General features: G+C 35.7%; 1 protein-coding gene across 2 annotated transcripts in view; it reads right to left on the bottom strand.

The window, feature by feature from the left end:
* Positions 1 to 22,963, bottom strand: part of Dcc (DCC netrin 1 receptor) — a 1,059,673-nt gene that overhangs the window by 542,920 nt on the left and 493,790 nt on the right. For both annotated transcript variants that reach the window (XM_034518676.2, XM_076912482.1), the window contains exon 3: positions 8,527 to 8,811. In XM_034518676.2, coding sequence (XP_034374567.1) covers positions 8,527 to 8,811 — 285 coding nt within the window. The remainder of the gene's footprint in view (positions 1 to 8,526; positions 8,812 to 22,963) is intronic.

Raw genomic sequence — 22,963 nt, 5'->3', positions numbered from 1 at the left:
AATCTTCCCATGAGAATCAAATTATTTAGTATTGAGGAAGCTTCTAAAATGCAGAAATAATTACAGTATCTGCTGAGGACTACAAAATGTATTTGGCCTGTCAAATTTAATCTTTACAATCATTCTATAAAATATACCCTATCTCTGTCTTTGTTCCACAAGATAATGCTTTAAATTAAGTAATTTGTTCCACATTGTACAAGTAGGATGAGCGAAACCAAGATGCGTGCTTAGTTTGATGTTAAGATCCATGTCCTTGGTCATTTTTCATAATAATATATTGGGATACTAACTCAGTCTGAACAAAATGTAGGAAAATGGATTGTGGTGGTCCATGTTCAGACCCTTTTATGGAGTCTTGGTAAATCATGGTTTGTAGAAAATCTGCACTACATGGAGCATAATACAATGTATGAACATAATTTATTCTCTCCTAAAAATATATAGAAAAGAAACACATGTAATAATTTTATTCATTTTTAAATCTTCAAAAGACCACATGTTCTGTTTATAGCCTGGTGTCACAACCAGTACATTCAAAATTACCCTTTACAAAAAAATTAAATGGAGTAGAAAATGCTTTACTTCAGGTAACATGAAGTCTAAGAGAAAAATATTTAGTGATAGGTGACTCATACTTGTAATTTGCTTCCTTGTTCCTGTTTTTCTGAGCTATAGTTATATCAGAATATATAATCTTAAGCAGCACTTGCAAATATTCCCAACCATAGACAAATATACTCACTTTAAATGTGTAACCAAGAGATTAAAGAATCTCAGTATGCAGAGTTCAACTTTATATAACATATTTAACATCCTCTGGAATCATACTCTCTGGGGCGCTAAGCTATGAGAGACTGCCAAGCACCTGGTGGAACGAGCTTTTGAACCCCAGAGACCCATTGGGACGGAAGGCTACAAATGAACTCTTTTGCCAAAGTCACATAGCAAAAGTTACATGTTAGTAAGGAAAACATAATGTCTATTTAGATTAATCAGATGTTATTACCCTCAAACTGTACCACCTGTGTTCAATTGTTTCAATGATATCTTGCCTTCCTAACCCCCACCCCCAACTCCCCTTACCCTTTGGCTTAATTGTGCCACACTTTATGGCCTTCATAGTGTCTTCTTTTAACCCCCTCATCCAAAATTTTCACTAAAGAGTGAGATTTGGGCCATAAAGAGAAGGTTTGGTCTCCCCGGTAGAGCTCTGGGTTTGAGATAGCCGGGGACCCAACAGGACATTGCCTGTCAGGGATGGCATATATCTCCCTATGCTCCTGGATTCCAGACTACTCTATGTGGTCCTCATCTCTCATTAAGGCAGAGTTGCCCCTCATTTTATGAAAGAAAAGAGAGTGGGATGTCGGGCCTAACACAATGTCTAATCTCCATTCAACCTTCGCCCTTCAATCACATACACAGGTGAAGGGTGTGATGAACAAGCCCTAGAGAGATTTACATACTAATAAGGTATCTGAAGGCCAGAGGGTAGAGCCGATTAAACATTCCTCCCCAGCCCCTCCCCCCTCTTCCCCTCCCTATTTAACTCAGGTCCACCCTGGGTTTTGGTGGTGTGTGCATCCAGATCCATCCACCATCCACCATCCACCATGTCAATAAACCGGTTTTGGAAACTTCCTCATATGTTGGGGCCATGCTGCCATGAGGAACTGTGAGGAACTGTGGAAAGGCCTTTAGTTAATGAGCAGCCGGGCCCAACTTCCAGCTGGAGGAACCCAGAGCATTCCCAGCCAACTACCCACATCATGGCGGGAGGAACCCTGGGTTCCCCAGTCATATTTTTTCCTACAAAGACTGATGTTAGTTCACATTTGTGAATATCTGCTTGAGGTCATTTAATTATTGTACATCTCTCTACTCTGCTTTTGCTCTCAAACTACAACAAAACTAAGGTGACAAAAGAACTGTCTGTGGCATATATTATGTAGTATTTAAGCCCAGCATTGATACCTGCACACATACCAAAAGAGAAACAATTTTTTTAAAACAAAATGCTACTCCTCACTGGCAATACTCTTCGTCACTGAAGAGCAGTTTAATGACATTATAGTTTCATGTTTGATAATATCACATCTATTCTGCATCCCAAGGTTCAAAGAGTAATTTCTGTCCAAATCTTATTAATGGAGAAATACATTCCATAATGTTATTTCTTTCATACAGAGTGATTCTTCTGGTGATCTATACAAGGAATATTGAAGAAGTAAAAAAAAAAAAAAAAAAGTGAATTGTTTGGTAAAGATTCATTGTTATAAATTCCATTAAGAATTTTTAAGGTTAGTGGAAGATCACAGTATTAACACAAATAGGATTATGAAGGAAGTTGATTACAACTTTGATAGATAATGTTGAGGAGTCCTGTGTTTGTAAAGATGTAGGTACTTCAGATGTGTGTGGAGCAGTAAAAGAGCTAGAAGCAGTGGAGGATCGTGAAGATGTGGATGAGGGTGTGGATGAGTTGCTATAATATCTGGACAGAGTTATCTTGACAGAAGATTGAATTTTATGGATAAGCACAGGAGACACATCATGAGACACGAAGGTGCAGTGGCTATTGTCTTATGAAAATAAGTTTATGAATATGATGTCAGCTTAGTGGATAAAGTGCTGTCTGAGTTCCAAAGGTTGGCTCTGGTACTAATAGAAGGTCCAGAGCCGGCAAAATGCTATTAAGAAGTAAGCCCTACTACAGCAGCAAACCCCAGTCATGTCTAATTTTAAGGTCTTGTTAACTCTAATCCTATTTTCAACAGCTACTACCCTGATCAGTCAGCAGTGTCAGAATCTAAAGATTCAGATGAACATCAACTTGTTTTGTTTATGTGTGTGATAAATGTTTGCTATTCATCTCTGGCTAGCCAGCTGCTCACTATGTCATCCAAACTGGATGAAGGCTATCAACCTACAGTATCACTAAACCACTAAAATTCACTAAATCACTAAATCACTAAATCCCAACTTTTGGGATTTAGATTTGCAATTTTTTTTTTTTGGAAATTTTTGCAAAATTTGATACAATTTTTAAAAAATATATATAATACACATTTTTTGTTTTGGGGACATAATTGAACACTTTCATAAATTATACAATAATATAAATACTATACATACTTGGAAACAAAAATATATGTTTTCTGAGAGTCACACTATTTCAGTGGTCTGGAACTGCACCTGGGAGTTCTTCCTATGAAAGCCTGTAATTATTTTTTTAATAAGAGGGTAATTTATTCAAATGTAATGTTGAATATAATATTGTCTTCTTAATGATATTGTGAAATTATCTGTTCTTTGCTCATAAATAAGATAAAAATTAAAAACTGCCCAGACTATATTTGAAATAAAATTAAACATTATAACAAAAATAGAATATATTTTCAACAAACCACAGAAAGTTATTACCTCTGCGTCTATAGAAGACATAGCATCACTTGACTACAGCTAAATAAACAGTAGATTGAATTATCAACCGAGTAATACAATTAGATCGTTAAAAAACTGATACAAGAATTCCAGTGCCTGGACCAGTTCTTTTTGTCGACCTACTTCTCAAAGCAGATTTATAATTCAGCAATTCACTCTCTGGCTTGGCATTCATATGTGATGAACCACGAATAAAGTTAATTTTACAACCACAATTACTGGCTGCTTCAATCTATCATATAGTCCCCATTACATATGCTGTTTTGAAACATTACAACCTGTACTGCTTCAGATGATATTTAAAAAAAAATTAGTGTACTAAAGCTGTTCGCTGCTAATTTACTCTATCAAAAACATATAATTACTCATATGGAAAAACTCAATTTGTCTTAAATCATTAATCAACAAATTAAATTAGTTACCAATTTTCCTACTTTTGAAAGAAATAATTATTTTCATGTGGAAAAGATGAAATACCGTGGAAAACCTCTCTTGAAATACAACATTGATATTATCTGTAACAACCATCTTCTCTGATGCCCAGTCTTAGTAACACTGTAAGACATGACCACACCTGTCTCTACTCAGATCCCACTTCCCAGCTTCTGTTTGAACCCCAATGGCACCTCATCTCCTCTAAGTTACAATATCTGCCCTTAACAACATCGAGATTATCTCCATTTCTTAATCCATTCTAATGTCACCAAAGGAGCAGCCCCTGGTCATTTCTCTGCAAGATTATCATGATGACTTCTACCTGTCTTTCTTCCCAGTCTAACTTCCTTTCTTCTGGTCTGCCTCCTCTCACCACCACTTCTGTTTTCTAATGCCCTCTAGCAGAATCTCTGAAACTTCCCCAGTCTCCTGCTCCTCTTCTTCCTTCTCTATAGTTGCTATAGCTAAACAATGCTTGATCATCATGACATCATACACAGGGTGAGAACATTTTGACTTCTCTTGTTCACAGCATAATCTATTTGCTTTATGGATTCCCTTTCCAGGATTTTATCAACTCTTTTATTCTGTAACCAATGACTGCAATGTAGGAGGTAGTCTAAATGGTGTGGGATGCAGTAGTTATAAACTGAAATTCATCACTATTACTTAACTTATTAAACTGAGAATTTAACAGAGCCTAGTGATCTCTGGATACTTATGACCAAGAATGGGTTCCATGAGTTTGAATAAGTTTATAATGTTCAAGTTACTTAGAATTAAATAAACCTCTGTAAACATATACATGGAGATTTACTATGGTTAGGGTGTGACAGGTTTCGATCCTGATAATTGGGAAGCTGAGGGAAGGACATCCAAAATTCAAGGACTGTCCGGATGACAGAGTGAGAAAAAGGCTATCCTAAGCAACTTAGTTAGACCTTGTCTCAAAATATAAAAAGAGATTACAATCGGTGATATAACCCTTGCTCTGGGTGTCAGAAACCCTAGGTCTGTATTACAAAGACAATAAACAAACAAATACATGAAAAAATAAATAATTAATACTTTACCAAATAATGCTAATGCATGTGCTACTGAAGCTTTAAAATTTCACTTTAGCACTAATGCAATATATAACTTCACAGCATACGGCTTTAGGCATTACAGAAAAATATTTTTAATGATTTATGATTTCAATACTGTTTTTATTTTGTTTTTGTTTGTTTGTTTGTTTGTTTGTTTTGAGGCATCTTATTCTGTAACCCAAGCTGACCTGGAATTCATTACATGGCCTAGTCACGTCTCAAACATATGAACATATTTCTGCCTCAGTTTACAAAGTGTATACACTACATGCACAAGTTAGATGCTACTAATTCATGCTAATCACATTATGGCTTTCTGTTTTAGTGGCCATACCATTTTTACTTAGATAAGAGTGAGAATAAGAGTTAGAAATGTACACTATGTATATGTAACAATTAGTGCTTCAAGCTGGTGTTTCTGGAAAGTGGAAACCGATTCAAGAAAAATAACAAGCTGTTAAAAATCAGAGAAGCATAATTAGTAACTCAGGCATTAAGGATAATGACTTACTCATTCTCTTGTATAATCTTATAACTTTTGTGGATTTTTTTGCTTTAGAGCTAGAAACAGGAAAACCTGGGAACAAATGAATCAGACAGACCTCCTCTTACACAGTCCATTACATTACAAGTATACACAGACTTAGTCAAGTATGATTTCATGTGTGTATGTGTGTGTGTGTGCATGCATGCATGTGTGTGTTAGCTCATAATTTTTTTGGAAGTTGATGATTGAATATTTGAATTAACAAAAATTTAAATAAAATACGTTACATTATTTCAGTTTTTTCTTTGAGAATTTCTTTTGTATTTATTGAAAATAAAGTCTTCTCTCATATGTCCCTGACCACAGTTTTTCCTTTCTCTACTTCTTCCAACTTTTCCGCCCCTCTCCTTTCACCCATATCTATTCCCCCTCCATTTCCTCTTCAGAAAAGAGCAATCCTCCAAGAGACAAAAGACAAACAGGGCAAAACAAGATACAGATAAGGCAAATCTCTCCTAATAAAGGCTGCCCTAGGCAACTAAACAGGAGACAAAGAGTCTCAAGAGCAGGCAAAAGAGCCAGAGAAGCACTGGCTCCCAATGTGAGAACTTCCACAAAAGCATCAAGCTAAAAGCCAGGACTTAAACATTCACAATGTAACACGATCATATCCATCTCTCCCCTTCCAACTCTTCCTACATCACCTCAACACATAGCCTTTCTTCACTTTAGTTTCATTCTAATGAGAAATATCATATCTCTCCAAAGTATACTGATGTCTTCTTATCTGAATCAAATTAACAATGTGTCTTTAAATAAATCTCCACACATTTCAATTACAATACAGCCTGCATAATGAACAAATAAAAGCCAATAGCAATTTAATGTCTATTTTGCATTTTCTATTCAAAAGTTAATATCTGATTAATTCACTGTGATTCCTGAATGTTACTGGAAATAGGGTCCATTCCATATTAAGATAATCAAGCATATTCTTGTCAATATTTTAAATGTGATTTGTTTTAGGTCCCTATCTAATGATTCAATATATGCATTACTTATGACATAGAAATATGAATATTTAATTTGGGGCATATGAAATTGGTTTCTAAATAAATCTGAGCATGTGTTACTAATAAATTCTCCATTATCATTGCAAGGTGGATGGAAGATAGAAGTATGCAATAGTTACTTGGAAACTGAGGTCAGTATCTATGTCACTGATGGACCGTAGATGACACAAGGAAATTAGAACAATGTTTTAAACTTTCCTTCTTTATTACCGAATAAATGTCACCGGAATTGCTAGTTTTCCTTTTAGAAAACTTTTACTGTCTATATGTGAAGTATTTATGATAACTACAAACAACTAAGAGTATCAGATGGAAACCAGCATCTACCGTTTGAAGAGCAGTTCATTCAAATATCTCATTGCTTTCTGTGATTCCTGAAAGTATGTATAGAACTACCTGACAAGAACGACCAACTGAAAGCATAGATACTATAGAAATGGGTGATAATATCATTACTGGAAGACACATGGATGTAGATGTAGCTAATTGAACTCTTGCTACTTAGGAGATGGTAATGAGATGGCCAGAATCATAGAGATTTACTCAAGACGAAGAAAAAAGGATGAAAGACAGAAAGAAACAAAATTTTGTAACATAACATTAATTACATTTTGTCATAATTATTTGTATGTTTACATTGGCCCAGAACTCTAAAAGTCCAGGCTCTGTGTAAGTTTTAATCAATGGTACATTCCCCATGCACAGTACAGTGCATTTAAGAAATTATTGTGCCCAAGTTTGAGTATATATTTGTTAAGTATTAATCTAAGGATGACATTCAACCTCACACATCTTTTCATTGTTTTTAATATGGTTATAAAGGGAAAGATTTATTTCTTTTTTTATTGGATATTTTATTTGCACTTCAGATGTGATTCCCTTTCCCCATTTCCCCTTACCCAGGAACCCCCTATCCTATCCCCCCCTCCTACTGCTTCTATGAGGATGTGATCCCACCCACCCTCCCACTTCCACATCCCCACCCACAAATTCTTTCACACTGGAGCATCCAGCCTTCACAGGACCAAGGACTTCCTTTCCTACCTATGCCCAACAAGGCCATCCTCCCCTACATATACAGCTGGAGCCATGGGTCCCTCCCTATGTGCTCCAAGGCTGGTGGTTTACACCCTGGCAGCTCTGGTTAGTTGGTATTGTTGCTCCCCCTATAAGGCTGCAAACCCCTTCAGCTCTTTCAGCCTTCTCTCTAACTCCTCCATTTGGAACCCCTTGATTAGCTCAATGGTTAGCTGTGAGCATCTGCCTCTGTATATTTCATGCTCTGGCAGACCTCTAAGGACACAGCTATATCAGGCTGCTGTCAGCATGCACTTCCTGGCATCCACATCAGCTTCTGTCTTTGGTCACTGCAGAAGGAATGGATACCTAGGTGGAGCAGTCTCCCACCCATACTTTGGTCTTCCTTGTTCATGAGCTTCATGTGGTCTGTGAGTTGAATCTTGGATATTGCGAGCTTTTGGGTTAGTATCCAATTATCAGTGAGTGTATATCATGTATATTCTTTTGTGATTGAGTTACCTCACTCAAGATGATAATTTCTAGTTCCATACATTTGCCTAAGAATTTCTCAAATTCATCATTCTTAATAGCTGATTAATATTCCATTGTGTAAATGTACCACATTATCTGTATCCATTGATGCCTGTCTTTTAGACTGTTACCAAAAGAAAATGAAAGAATATGAGAAATGATTATAAATGGGCTTTTGGCAAAAAATGAAACAAACATGTATAAATAAAAGAATAAATAATAAAATGAATGACACTAAGCGTATTTGTATTTTTCAAAACAATTTAGTAGTATTCAGAAATTTAAGAACAGCTGTTATTACCTTATATAGTATAATAGCAAAAGAAAGTTAATAAAACAAACAAAAAAACCCTCAGTAAGCAATACAGAGTATGTAAACCCTAGAAAATATCTATCAAAGGAAAACCATGTTGTACTGTGGAGAATGCAGTAAGTATTGAAATACCTGATAAAATTCTAACTTCTGCTTCATTTCCTGTTCTTATGCTGGCTGGATTCCGAGCTGAGCATCGGTAGACTCCACTGTCTCCTGGTTGAAGTCGGCTGATCTGTAATGCTCCAGAGGGCAAGATGACCACACGCGAGTCTCCTGGGATTGGGTTGAGGTCTTGTTGATTTTTCTGCCAGTGTATTGTTGGCATGGGTTCCCCAATGACTTCACACTTAAGTAACACTGTATCTCCCATGAAGGCTGTGATAGATTCTGTCTGCGAAAGGAACCTCAATGGTCCTAAGAGAAAGACAATGAAGAAAAGAATGAGTCTTTCAAATAAAGCACAAATTATCAGTATCTGCTGTTCTTTGTGAGATAGTGTATTCCAGAAGATATACTCTCAAATTCTGTTTAGTCTTTTAACTTTACCACATATTATAACATATCAAGCGAGATGAGTAAATTATTTTGATTGGTAGGAAGATAAATATTGGCACTGGTCTCTAGAACCCTCTTCTTTTATGATTACTCTGGAATAACATCAAGCTTCAAGTAAATAAACAGAAGAGATAAGTTTAGTTTAATTTTAACAAATGAGGAAATTGTACTTTGAAAACTAAAGTTTGATGTACAGGTTAATGGTGGTCTTGTGTGTCAGTGCTGCAAGTATGTCCTCACTATTTTAAATCTGAATGCTATCCTGTCCCAGTTACCTAACACTGGACCAATGTCTAAGGAGTTATGCTGACTCATGAAGAACTGATTATGTAGTATAAGTTTAAACAGTTTCAGGAATGAAAAGATGCATTCACTTCCAGTTATATGAACAGACAACAACCCTTGGTAGGTGACAGTTTGCTGTGAATATTTACCAGTACGTCCCTGGTGTGGTTGCAATGTGACAAAGAAAGCCCTCAAGGTAAAGGTAGAGTAGCTTGTATTTCTAGCTTGTGTGGACCACATATACATATGAATTGTTTCACATTGTGTTTCATTTCCTGGTCTAGTTAGTCAAACAGTAGCTAATCCATGTGACCACTCTCATGTTCTCATAAAATGCTATGTGAAATGTCCGACTCATAGAGTAGAACGGGAATGAAGAGGATAAGTGACCGACCACAATGGCGCAAAGCATGGTAAGTAAATACCTCTAGCTTGATGCTTCATTAGAGAAGAGCAGGAGATGCTATGTTCTTGACTTCCTATGCTTTCTACAAACAAGAATATATCAGTTATCCTAGACTATTGTCCAAGAGAATCTTAGTATTATTTGGTGACTCCAAACACACTTGTATCAATTGTGCCATTATTTATATAGCACTGTACATTTTCCCCTAGGCTAATTGTACCTAATAATGTTAATTTTTGATTCTTTGATTTAGTTATCACAGATACATTGTTATATTTTGATTTCCCCTTAATCTTGATGATACTGTTTTCATTCTAGGTACATGTTACAATCCCATTTTATTAACTCATTAGTCTGGGCTTCATTACATTGTACTAATTATATTTAATGATATTGTAATGTTAATAAATGTATCTTAATTAAGTCAGAATTTCCCATACTTGGGATTAAATCATGTCATAGAGTTTTTATTTTTTTCCCATCAGCATTGTACCTATGACAAATTCTACTGTGATCCCTTTTCACTTCTGCTCCTTTGAACTTGGGTCTATTCCCCTAAACCTTTTTTTTTTTTTTTTTTTTCATAAACTGAGAAAAAATAAGGTGAGAACAGAATGTCAAAAGTAAATGGACTGGGTTAAAGATAATTTATCATGTGAGGCAATAAGAAACATTATAGTGGTACTTCAGGCCTAGGTCAAGGGAGAAATTTATGTCTACTTCAAATACTAGGGGTCAGAATCATGAGACAATAAAATAAATGATGTATACATTTTTTCCAGCTCTTCATATGGAATAGGTACAAGTTGCTAAAGACTACCATTGTTAAATCTCTGCCTGAAGTACTTGAAATGATAGAGATATAATCCTATGGAGATACAATGTTCTTTAAAATAAATAATTAGTGCAAGATCATTTAGACACTTCATATTAACTTGTCAGTTAAAGTGTATCTCACATACATAGATAACAAAACTACCTATCTGCTTCCTAAATTTGAATCTCTTAGATTTGGATCTATGGAGTCACCTAAACCAACACTACAGAGTTATCTTAGGAGGGCACCAGCCACTTGGAAAAGCTTAGTCTTCCAATCAATAACTTATCCATAACTATGTTAGACCTGCCCAGAATGGTTGGGAAAACAAAAGGAATCCATTAATTTGTTACTAGTTTCATGGTCCAAAGTCTTCTTAGGTTCTTTGTACAATTTCATATGAATTTTAAAGAAAAAAATAGGATATATAATCTACTACTAATTAACTTAATTGTGGATTTAAAGGATGAAATCAGAGTACTTGCTGTAGTATAGAGTCTACATTGAGGAGCGTCATTATTATACTATGGTTTATGTCAGCAAGCAACTCTCTAAATTCTGAATAGCATTCTTTCTTGTCTTCACTTTCAGAATTTATCTTATGCTTAAAGAAAACATTACGAATAATTATATAATAATATATTAAATTTATAAAAAAATATAGTTCATTAATGCATGCTAAAATTTAATATATTTGGAAAATTGAAAAGATATCTGAATACTTTTACATGTGCAGAACCATGGTACTGCATTAGGTGTAGACATTGTATGAATACATAACCACTGTGTTCCATCAGATTATCAGTGATATTAAAATTTTTCTAGATTGCTAAACATTTGCTATTTATATTTTGAGATTTTATAATATGATGTAAATATATTTAATATTTTTTAATATTTGCTAGGATATTAAAATAGTACTAGAGACAAGTAATTGAAGTTGACATTCAACAATTGTTTTCCTTTCTCAACCTCATCTGGCTGTTATAGTAGCATAATGAAACAATGGAACTGGCTTCTTGTCTACAAACCACCATACAATATTGTCCTCTGAACTGACAGGCAGGATGTTATGGGAAATTTAAAAGACTTGGGATCTGATAGAGTGCCTCAGCTCAAAGATTGAGTCAGTCACCCGTGTTGTCATAAGCACTCTCAACAAACTCACTGGTCTACCACTGCCGTCACCTGTTTGTTCAATGCTAGTGTTGGGTGAATTGTAATTCATCACATCTCCCCAGGCAAAATCATATAACACATATTTATTTAATATATACCACCACATTGATGTCAGATTTTAAGTAAGAGAAACAGCAAAGACCATGTTGGTTTCAATGCCTTGTACCATGGGTTCCAGAGTAGAACTACTTTCCGTTTTAAAATTAATAATAGAGCATAGAAAAACTGCAAATAATAGATTATGATGATGAAAAATTATAAAATGACTTTTCATCTTTTACTTTTGCTGCTACAAAGAAAACCATGCAACAAACAAGTAAGTTTATAGGCATTTGTGTGGCTTGAATTACTGATTCTAATATGTAGCTAAAGGTCTGCATGACATCTTCTGGTTGTGAAATAAGAAGTTATATGATATCAATTTTGCAGTATATTTTATTTATTAAATTTCCTGAAACTCATAAAAATGAAATACTGGATTTTTCAGAAGTCAATAGATACAATAATATAAAGTAAATATTTTTGTGCTTCCTAGGGTATGAGATTAACTTTGATTTTTGTGAAGATTAGTTTCCTGGTAAGCAAGAGTCTGTTCACACTGAAGAGATTACTTGTGATACATTGTTTCCTACTTCTGCTCTTTGTTCATTCATGTCCATCTCAGCTATCAGAATATGTTTCTAAATCAGGGAGTTTATGCTGCAGTTGTTGAACAAGGCTGTGCATAAGATTTTTGGTATTATCTTATTGTCCAAATGCTGTAGAGTTTTGTTTGTTTGTTTGTTTGTTTGTTTGTTTTTATTATGTACCCAGGAATCTAGCATGATACCACATCATTTTCCACATTATTGTAAAAATAATTTTCAACTTGTCTAATGCCCTAAACTTAGTCTTTCCTTTTTTATTTTTGGTTTTTGTTTTGTGTATGTTTGTTTTGTTTTTCATTTTCTTTTTTTGTTTTTGTCTTGAAACAGGATTTCCCTGTGTAACCCTGGCTTTCCTGGAGCTTGTTCTGTAGACCAGGCTGGCCTCAACCTCAGAGATCTTCCTGCCTCTGCCTCCCAAGTACTGGGATTAAAGTAGAATGCCACACCCTCAGAGTGGCTTCTTATCTTGATGTCACTTCTTTAGCAGTTTTTCTAGAAAGAGATATTTTTCTCCTAACTCTACCTATAGACATTCTAAAAGCATCAACTATAACTAAGCTTACACTTTTCCAAGTTATTCTGAGAATCATCTGTCTGCCTTCAATTTTTTATATCATTCATAATTTACAGACATTATGACAGAGATCATTGTATAAATAAAACCTGAAAAGTGTTCTCATGTCCCTGTTATGTATCTGTGGAAACAGGGCATGCTGAATATTTACTGACAATAAAAAAATATTAAACCTTAATATTTGAGTAGGTTCTATGCAAGTCTAAATGCTTTCAAAATATCCATATTTCGAAACCTGGCATTGGTTTTTCCTTCATCACTTTCAAACTCACTTCAAGCTTGACAATGACTGATAACACACCAAGGTTCCAGATTATCTGGAGTCAGTTTTCCTGCTTTATCTCTCCAGGAGTTGGATGGCTTTGCATTTGGGTATTATTTCAAGTTTGATATTATGCTACACTAAACATCTTGGTTCACTTCACTTAAGTTTCACAAGTTATATATTCCTTTTTTGAGTGTATAATAGGAATTGAACCTAGGACCTTATATAATCTAGCTGAGTGCATTAACACTGAGCTTTGTTGCTGGCCAATTATAATTATTAAATACTAGTATCTTCAGTTTGTATGGAACAACACAAGAAAAATCTAAATGAGTGCTGTGGAACAAGAGCATTGAAAATAAAACTTGGTACTGTAATATAGTTTTTAAACTTCTTTATTTCCTTAACCTTGAAATGTGCTTGAGATGAGTTTCTTCTATTTGGCACTAATCTGCTCTTTCAGTAGCACCGTAGAACTGGGTAAGACATTCTGTCAAGCCAGGACAGCAGACCCTTAATATGCAGTAGGCTTCAGCAACTGTTGATTGAAAATATTTTAATTGTATTTATGCAAAACGTGTGCAGGCTTTCTGTCATGTTTCCTAGGCAACCTAACTATGCACCTAGCATTTACATATTATTACATTCGATGAGTCAGCTGGACATGATTTAAAGTATATGCTAGGATGTGTTTTTCGCAAAACTGACATCTTACATAAAGATATCAACATCTGGAAATTTTCATTTCTACAGAGTCCTGTAACCAACTCCCCCACCCCATGTCACCCCCATCCCCACATACACTGAGGGATAACTCCACGTTTTGTGCTCAATTAAATTCTTATAAACTAACTAGTCTGGAGTGCTGTACTATTCAAAATAGCACCAAAACCACTTTGGAATGCCACAGGAGGGCTTCTATCTTTATCCTTTAGAGAAGGTTGTTTCCTAAAAGGAACTGCTGTCAAGATGCCTACCTTCACACCCAGCCTGGCCCAGGATGCTACAACAGCTTCCTGTCTAGGAACACCTGGAATAGCAGAAGCTCCCCACACCAGTCACCTCATAGCTTTAGACATGTGCAGCACTACCATGTGTCAACACAGACCAAAGCCTATTAGTAAGAAGCTATAAAAAGAAAAGCACAGTTTGTTTTGCATATGGGAAAGTCAAGTCATATTTCACATACAGAAGCTCTGTTTTATCCTCTTGTCCTTGAAAAAATAAATACAGATACTTCTCATTCTTATAAGTGACTTATAGAGACTGAAGTGTTTAGGCTTCAGCATCAGAAATGTTATTGATAGCACCAATCCCTATCACGACTGCATAGTAAACTGGACTGACAACAAGAAATATAGGTCCATTATGAAGTTAGCATGGAGGAGAGGGTCTGTCACTTATTCTGATTTCCATAAAAGATCATTCTGTTACTGCTGTACACTACTTTATCACCTGAAAGATTTACAAAGAGCCTCTTTGCATGTGCACTTTGTTAAATGTTGCCCAAGGTCTGTTTTACATCCATAAACCAGATTCCTTCCTGGCACATCTACCATCAGTACAATGAAGGGTTTATTCTTTTTAGCTCTCATTAACATAACCATTGTTTATGCAGGAGGTGGAAATGTCAATTCAGGGAATAACTCCTTACTTCATCCCTCTGCCTAGGTACAACCAGTTATACTCGAGTCACCTTTGTAGCACATACTCAGACTGACACTGAAGAACTGTGGGGTTTATTTTATCTTCCAGGCTAATCTGCAAATTCTATGAGCAGAAGGACTCAGTCCTAGTTTTATTCTATATTACAAACAGCACAAGGCATACTGATTCTTCATCAAATCCATACTTGTTGAATGAAAATTATATCCTGTGATTAATTTAATAGTTGGCTTAGATCAGCATCACATGCCCTAAACATTAGGAAGTAGTAAAGGAAAGTTCTGGAAAAGAGTTGCTCTGTACATTGAACCCTGGGCCAAGGCTCATCAAATGATTAAGAATTTAATAATAGTGAAGATATTGGAACATGGCAGGTCGAAAGCCTGATCACAATTGATCTTTAGTCTCTGCAGTAGCCATCCCTTGATAACCACAGTGTCTAGCCTGGTCCCTTTGTGACTAACAGGTAACATATTTTTGTAGTGTTCTAACTAACAAAATTCTAGTTTTCTTCAAGTAAAGGCTGTGACTGTCAACAGAAAGCATCTGAGCTGAGACTTCCTTGCTTTCCTGTAGCTACTGTTCCCAGGAATGTGTTTTAAAAGCTCCTTGATTTATGGCCTTTGTTGTTGTGTCACATAAAATTGCCATTAAACTCCTGCCACATTGGAACATGGGAATCGAGACAAGCTGAATCAGTATTCCTGGGACATGGTTACATAAATTGCTCCAGAATAAATCCTCTCATTCCATTTGAGGTAAGAGCTGTGGTTTTGCAACCATGAAGAATAATAGCAATGATGGGGGGTGGGGTACCAGGGAGCAGGGGGAGTGGGAGAAAGCTGTGGCTTCTTCAGACAAAGTGTTACAGAGCTGAAGCTAGCCCATAGGACGCTCACCTGTGCACACACCCTTTCTCATGGAAACAGATTGTAGGTGTGAAAATCAGGAGACAATCCCTAATGGAACTGCAACACTCTTATCTTAAATCTACAAAAGTGCTTTGAGAACCAGCTTATTTTTTAGGTGGTATTTACCCAACTTCCTACATATCATTGTCCCCAGGAATAATTGTCAGATGTTTCCTGGCTAGACTCATACCAGTTAGGCCAGGCTGGGCAAGAGATATGGATATGTAATTTCTTTGCCTGCCAGTGAAGTGAGCCAATTCAAGGCAGATTAGATTACATTAAGTGCAGGTTTATTGACTTCACTGACACCAAGGACCAAGGCAAGGGAAGTCACCATGGGGATTGAGAGTCTGGGGGAAAAGAAAGAGCACATATGCAGAGAGAGATGAGAAGAAGAGAGTGGAGAAAGAATAAATTGTCTGGATTATATAGAGAAGAGCCTCTGGGGGGAGCGGAGCTAGAAACCTGGGCTAGAAACTTCAGGGTTGGGGTCACGATATTCCAGCTAGGGACTGGGGGATCCTGAGAGAGTCTGGAGGCCAGATCCACTTTCTTGCACAAAATATGCACTTCAGCCTCTTGTCACTGGGTCCAAAACCAGATACACCCAACTATCCCATTTAAGCCAACGCATATTTCTCCACAGGCCAGATACAACCAAGCTGTTTCCAGGGCAGTGGAAATGTTAACAGCCAAATCACCAAACATGGTTTTTTTTTTTTCCTCTTGAGATTTTCTTTTCTCATGGTATAAAAGAGGGAAGAGTTTAAAAAAAAAATCACCATGGCAACGAATGCAAAACTGCTAAATCTGTAGGGAAGTATTAGGCTCTCAGGCTTAAAATAAGGAGAACAATAGTCCATTTCTAGTCTTCCACCCATGCAGGCAGCACCACCCAGACTGAGAGAAATCTTCCATCAGAGCCAGACACAAAGTTGGAACATCTCAGGCAGGCACTCATTCCATTCAGATCTAAATCGCTTTGGATTTATAGGCAATGTGAAAATAAAGCATTTCACAGTCCAGGTTTATGTATATCGGGGCTCACTGCCTCCAGGAGGTCTCTCTGTCAGCCACTGGCATACAGCAGGAACAACCCTACTCTTTCCTGTACACTCTAATCTGGAAACAGCATGTTCTTCTGATTTGCCCTCTAGCCTCCTCGACGGACTATCAGAGTCCACATCTTCTCAAATAGAAGTCTAATTATTAAGTAATTAAAGTTCATTTCATAAAGAGACTTATCAACTGGGGGACAGACCTGGCAGTTAGAAATATGCTTTGGTTTTAAGTATTCGCCAATGTTGTAATGTTTTGCAATTGCCAGAGGAGAGTGTCTATAAACACTCTGTTTGCTCTACATTAAAAACTGAAGGTTAAGTTCCCTCTAAGAAGGGTTGTCTTTGCCCCCCACTTAACTGTGAAATTAGCTGAAGGGTGGAAAAATGAGGCAAGCCAATGAGATGTTCTCTAAGTGCATTATTTTTTTCTCAAAGCAGTAAAAAGCAATAAAGCATCTTCTTGGGATTTGTTACTATTCTCTGCCCCCACTTTCCATGTCTCATTATTGTAGTTTGTTCTCTATCCTGCTGTCTTTTCAGCTCTTTTCTTCTCCCCCTCTTGGTGTCTTTCCATCTCCTTCTTCCTCTCAGTATATTCATGTTCCTCTCTGTCTCTCTGTCTCTGTCTATCCTTCCTCCCCTCCCTCCTTCTCTCTCTCTCCCTCCTCACTCCTCTCTTCCTCCCTCCCTCCTTCTCATTTGTATTTGCAAAATTATAGACTCTGGGGTAATTGTTTTAATAGCAAGGGCAGACATGTGGACTGACATTGTAAACCTAGCAAACCTGCCTGGTGTGTTCCAGGCACCGTCCTATACATGTAATTTTGTGATGTGCACAATTTATTTGACCTATATACAGAGTATATACAAAGTGGAAAGGAAAAGTTTAGAAACAAAATATACACACATGATCAGTTCGTATGCTAACTCTACAATTCACTTGCACAAACGAACTCTTTCTCAAAGTCAAAGAAACTGTCAAGGAAAATCACCAAATATTTCTTGGAAATCACCTGCTGGATTTGTTCCATATACCACTCAGGGGAATGACACGGTGTTATCTTTTGAAACAATTGATGAGATACATGACCATGAAGCAGGTGGTCATTGGGCAGACCATTTTACCCATGGCCAAAAATACAGTGAGGAGGCTGTTACTTGAAACCTCACATTTCATTAGAGTCTCTCTTAGTTGACCTTCAAATCCAGAGTTTAAACTCTAGATTCTTTAATCATCTATAATGCCCCATATTACCACCGACATAATGAGGACAGAGTACTATTTCTAAAAGGATAGGTTTTATGAAGCTATTATAACAAGAGAAACCAGCCACTCCAGAGATGGATTTCAGGACCCACCAACTTTGCTCTGGAGGGAGTTATCAGACATGAACTACACCTGTGTGCTAAATGGTCCTCCTCCTTCTGATTTTATTATCAGCTATCAGACAAGTCTGAGTTCTGCATTGTCCTTCCAACTCTTTCATTAACTATAGCAAAGGAGCTCTGGGGAAGTTCACCTAGTAGCATTTTAATGAGTCTCTTCTCATCCATCCGAGTTACTATATAATATCTATTTCCAGCACAAGATTAGATATAGAAGAATGTTTCCACCTCATCCCCAAACCTATGTAGTATTGTCTTTCAGAATATAGATATTTCATAAAATATAATGAAATTATATGGAACACTGATGCCATTATTTTATCTTCAATTTAGCATAGAAAGAGTTTTTCACAAGTGATGCTAAGTCACAAGTTGTGGAGAGTGGTAGCTAGCTCTCAGATTAGCTGTGCTGACCTTATCTCTGATTTTTGCATTGGTGATTTACCTTCATATACTTATTGAGTCAAAGGGAAGTTTACAAGAGTTACACAAATCAGATGTTTGACAGTTTAATACGGAAAAATGCTATGGAAATTATTTAAAAAGAAAAATAATGTAGAAAAAACTTTATACATCAAAAAATAAACACAAGCAACATTTATATAGTAGTTTAGTCTATAATCCTCTTCATAATGAAACTAGGCCAATAGGTATGTAAATTGATATATCACTTGGCAAATTAGTTTGCCAGTAAATTTGAACAAAAATATATTTCAAGGAGTTTATCAATAAGTATATAAAAATATTAAATATATAAAAGCATTTTGTTAAATGTAAAAATTAGAGAATAAATTAACTTATCCTATTGCTAATTGGTTAAATAAATTACATTATATCCACTTACATAGTTTTGGACAACCGCTGAAAATTAAGTCAGTAAACATTTTTGTTATTTGCAGCATCATAGTCTCTAACCAACTGGCTTCAACTTATGATTCTCCTGATTTACTTTCTCAATTTCTAGGATTACAAGAATATTAGCATACCAGACAAACTTTGTTTGTTTGTTTCAGTAAAAGAAATTTTGTTATTTGTAATTTTGTTTTTTAAAAATCAAACTTATCTTAAAAATTTATAGTAGGAAAGAGCACAGAATCACTGCATTCCAATAATCAGATTATCCAGTGCAAACTTAAGCAAGCCTTCATAAGTGTATCATGTCCTAAGCAGATGTTTCCCTCAATACGCTTGGACAATAATGTTATTTTCATTCACTGCTTTGAAGTTAAAATTCTCATGACAAAAGCTTCAATTGGTTTATAAATAATAGCAGAGGGTTTTTTTGTTTTGTTTTGTTTTTGTTTTTTTTTTTAATCAAACCTGAAGCAGAAACTTTCTACCAAGCTTACATCCCATTGTATACTGCTCATGGAGATTGACTGTGAGTGTAGTTGATACCTATGGGAACTTCTTGAAAGTGTGTTTACCTACTATAAGACATCAGATCATCCCAATAACAGAAAAGCTAACCTTAACATTTATATTGCATTTCATTCTACTTCTCATTATGGTCAAATACCTTGTTTTTACTTTATGTGGGTTAACCTGCCAAGGATCCCTAAGCAATGCCAATTAAACTAACCAATGGGCATTTCCAGATCACTTGATTATTTTTTATAGTCAATCGTTAATTCATTTAATCATGGATTCAATGTTCCTAAATTTCTATGTCATGGTGAGTCATGGACTTACAGGAAAATGAGTGTACTAGGTATGTTAATCAGGGTGTTTCAATATAAAGATGACATTCTAAAATGCAAATTGTATAAGGGAGTGTATCTTCCATTTAGAGCCCATTGGAGACCTATGTAAGGCAGCAGGGAAAGGCACAGGGGCTCTTTTCTATGCCTGCTATACCCTAGTTGGAACACTAGATTTTTTTTCCCTGAATTTGAACTGAGAAATGGATTAGAACTGGCAACACTCTTCTTCATGCTTCCTTAACATTATATTTAAACCTAAATCAAACATTGTTTGCTGGTCTTGAATGTGTTAACTGCAGATCTTGGAAGCTCTTAACTTCCAGAGATTTATTTGATAATTTCTTATGTTAAATCCTTTCCTTGACTCAGCAGTCAGACAGACAGAAAAATATAGGCTTGACATTTCCCAAATTAAAAAACAAAAAAGCTTATATTAAAAAAAAAAAAAAACTTTTGAACACTGACATATGTCAATACACAAATAAATGGCACTGTGGCTTGTGAATAAAATTATTAAAAGCATTATATGACTATACTTCATAAGTATGTACATAAAGTATGTTTTATATAATACATGACTGAATTTTTTATTCATATTGGCCACAGAGTTAAGACTTCTCATCAAACATATGTAAATATATAAAAATCTGAAATAATTCAGAAATCTGAGATGTTTATAGTCCCAAGATTCACATTCCTTCGTTTATGGATCAAATGCACACAAAACAGGAGTTTTTTGGTCGATAAGAGGATTTATCTTTGTAACTATGTTTGTCTTTTTACATTTCATCAAATGGCACCTTTTATATCATAACATATGTCTTTCCTGATAATAAAGGAAACACATGAGGAAGCTGATGCAGAATTATCATTAGAGAAGTTTTTAGTAAAACAATACTTAGAAACAAACTTCAACTTTGTAAAATACAAAGAGGGTCTTCATAAATGAATAGGAGTACAAGATCTAAGAGGATATTCTCGACATAGAAACAGCATTGAAAAACCTTTACTCTAAGGAACACACAAAGTTTGAATACATAAATGATTCAATAAATTATGAGAAAGCAAAGTGAGATGTGTGTGTATCTGTGTGTGTGTGCATGCACATTTTGTCCTGGGTTTACTGCTATGTTACAGAGCTAGGCAATGTTCTTGATTTTTTTCCAAGGCTGTACCCATTCCTCTGCTGAAATATTTCATTGAAGTAGAAGTTATGAGCCCCATGACTTTGTATTTTTGTCTAGGTGGACATAGACACTGAATAAATATTGAATGATTTTTATATTATTTGACAAACAATTAGGGATTTACATTCCTTCATGCTACACTAATGTAATGTTATATGACATGAGCTACCTCTTACTAGTTACAATGGCATGCAGTCACTGTTGAGAAAATGATCATGATTCCAAATTGTGGATTCTAGGATGTGAGGGGAGAAATGTTTTAGAGTGACAAAAAAAATTACAAAGCTCCAACAATAGGAGAGTATGGAAGATGGACGACTTAACACCAAATTTCGTTATTAGTTCCCATGATGATCTGTACAATAATCTGCACTGTGAAGATTTCTAAATTTTAATTGAGCTTCTACCACCAAACAACAGCATCATAGCTGTAATAATTAGTCATAAAACCCACTTAATTGGGAGATTTAAATCATTCAGGTATTGTGGTACTCTAGACCTAGCAAACTACTATGCTGGTAAGTAAGGTCATGAACTCTAGAGGAGGAACCTCCTTCTGCGCCTCACCTAAACCTGTATAATTTATGATTGCACTCTAAATACTTACCCTAATGCCACGTGAATGTGGTTCTCACCCCTCATCTAAAAACCTTTTGGGAACAGACGGAGGTGGTTACAGAAATTAAGGACTAGTTAAAATGCAGAGGAGATTAGAAAGTAGGGTTGCCAACTTCACATGGTATATCTACAATGTAACTTTACACTTAAGTTTCAGGGAATATCGTAGAAGTCAGGGTGGAAAGTTTGGAAGAGTCAAAGGACTGGATTATCTGCCAGGAGGTAATGAATTCTATATATGACAGAGACTCTGTAACAATAAAATCCTAACAATCTCGGGGCCTAAATAAGACCTGTATAATCACAATATCAGTTGGCAAGTCATCATGGGTGGGAAGAGACCGGTAACTTTCTAGCAGTAGATGCAGGGTGATAGGAGAGCCATAGCGTCTGAATTGGGGAGAATCAGTCTTATTAAGGGATGATCCATTAGTAGATCCTCAAATTCCAAATGGTCATTTTAAACATATAGATAAACATCAACATTAAATGATTCAATGGACTCAGCAATATATAAATATATGTATATATGTATATGATGTATATGTATATGTATATGCGTGTATGTAAGTGTGTGTGTGTGTGTGTGTTTGTGTGTGTGTATTAAGGAGAAGAGATCAACAATTTAGGAGGAAGTAGGGAGGGCATGAGAGAAATTATAATATTTAAATTGTGTTTGTGATCAAAAGTGACTGAGAATATTATAGGTAATATACAAAATCAGGAAATGAAAGGTACACTGAACAATAATGTCCCACTATTATTTCCTGGCAACAGTTTACCTCTCAGTTGATTTAATAGAAACATCAACTCTCCATATTGTTTTTTCAGTCAAAGCAAATACCCGAGTTCTGTTCAGAATTGGTGTACAGAGTCAAATAATGAGCAACCTAAATGGGACAGGTTTTCAATCTAAGCAAGTAGCCCGGAGAGTAGCCTCAGTCCAAAACATTTATTTTAATATATTAATTTATTACAGTTAATTTGATTATAACTAAGGCACACACCACAGACATCAAAATTAAAACTACATGTTTTTTTCTCTCTCTCATAACTTTGGTTTCTTTGTCCCACCTCACAAAATCCATTGTATGAAAAGTGAAGCAAAATCCTGATACAAACAATAATCAAAATTCCATACTTTAATAAATCTGTAATTAAAAAATTTAACTAGAAGTATCTACCAGGTGAATTGGGCCATTAATAAAATTCATTGGCGTGTTGTATCTTTGCCCAGCCACAGTGAACACTAAAATAATTCTGCTTAGTGCATTCTTGTATGTAAGGGGAATGGGTTGTGTGGCGGC

The sequence above is a fragment of the Arvicanthis niloticus genome, chromosome 14 (assembly GCF_011762505.2).
Source record: "Arvicanthis niloticus isolate mArvNil1 chromosome 14, mArvNil1.pat.X, whole genome shotgun sequence".
In the NCBI taxonomy this organism is placed as follows: domain Eukaryota; kingdom Metazoa; phylum Chordata; class Mammalia; order Rodentia; family Muridae; genus Arvicanthis; species Arvicanthis niloticus.
This window is presented reverse-complemented; position numbering and strand designations above follow the sequence as displayed.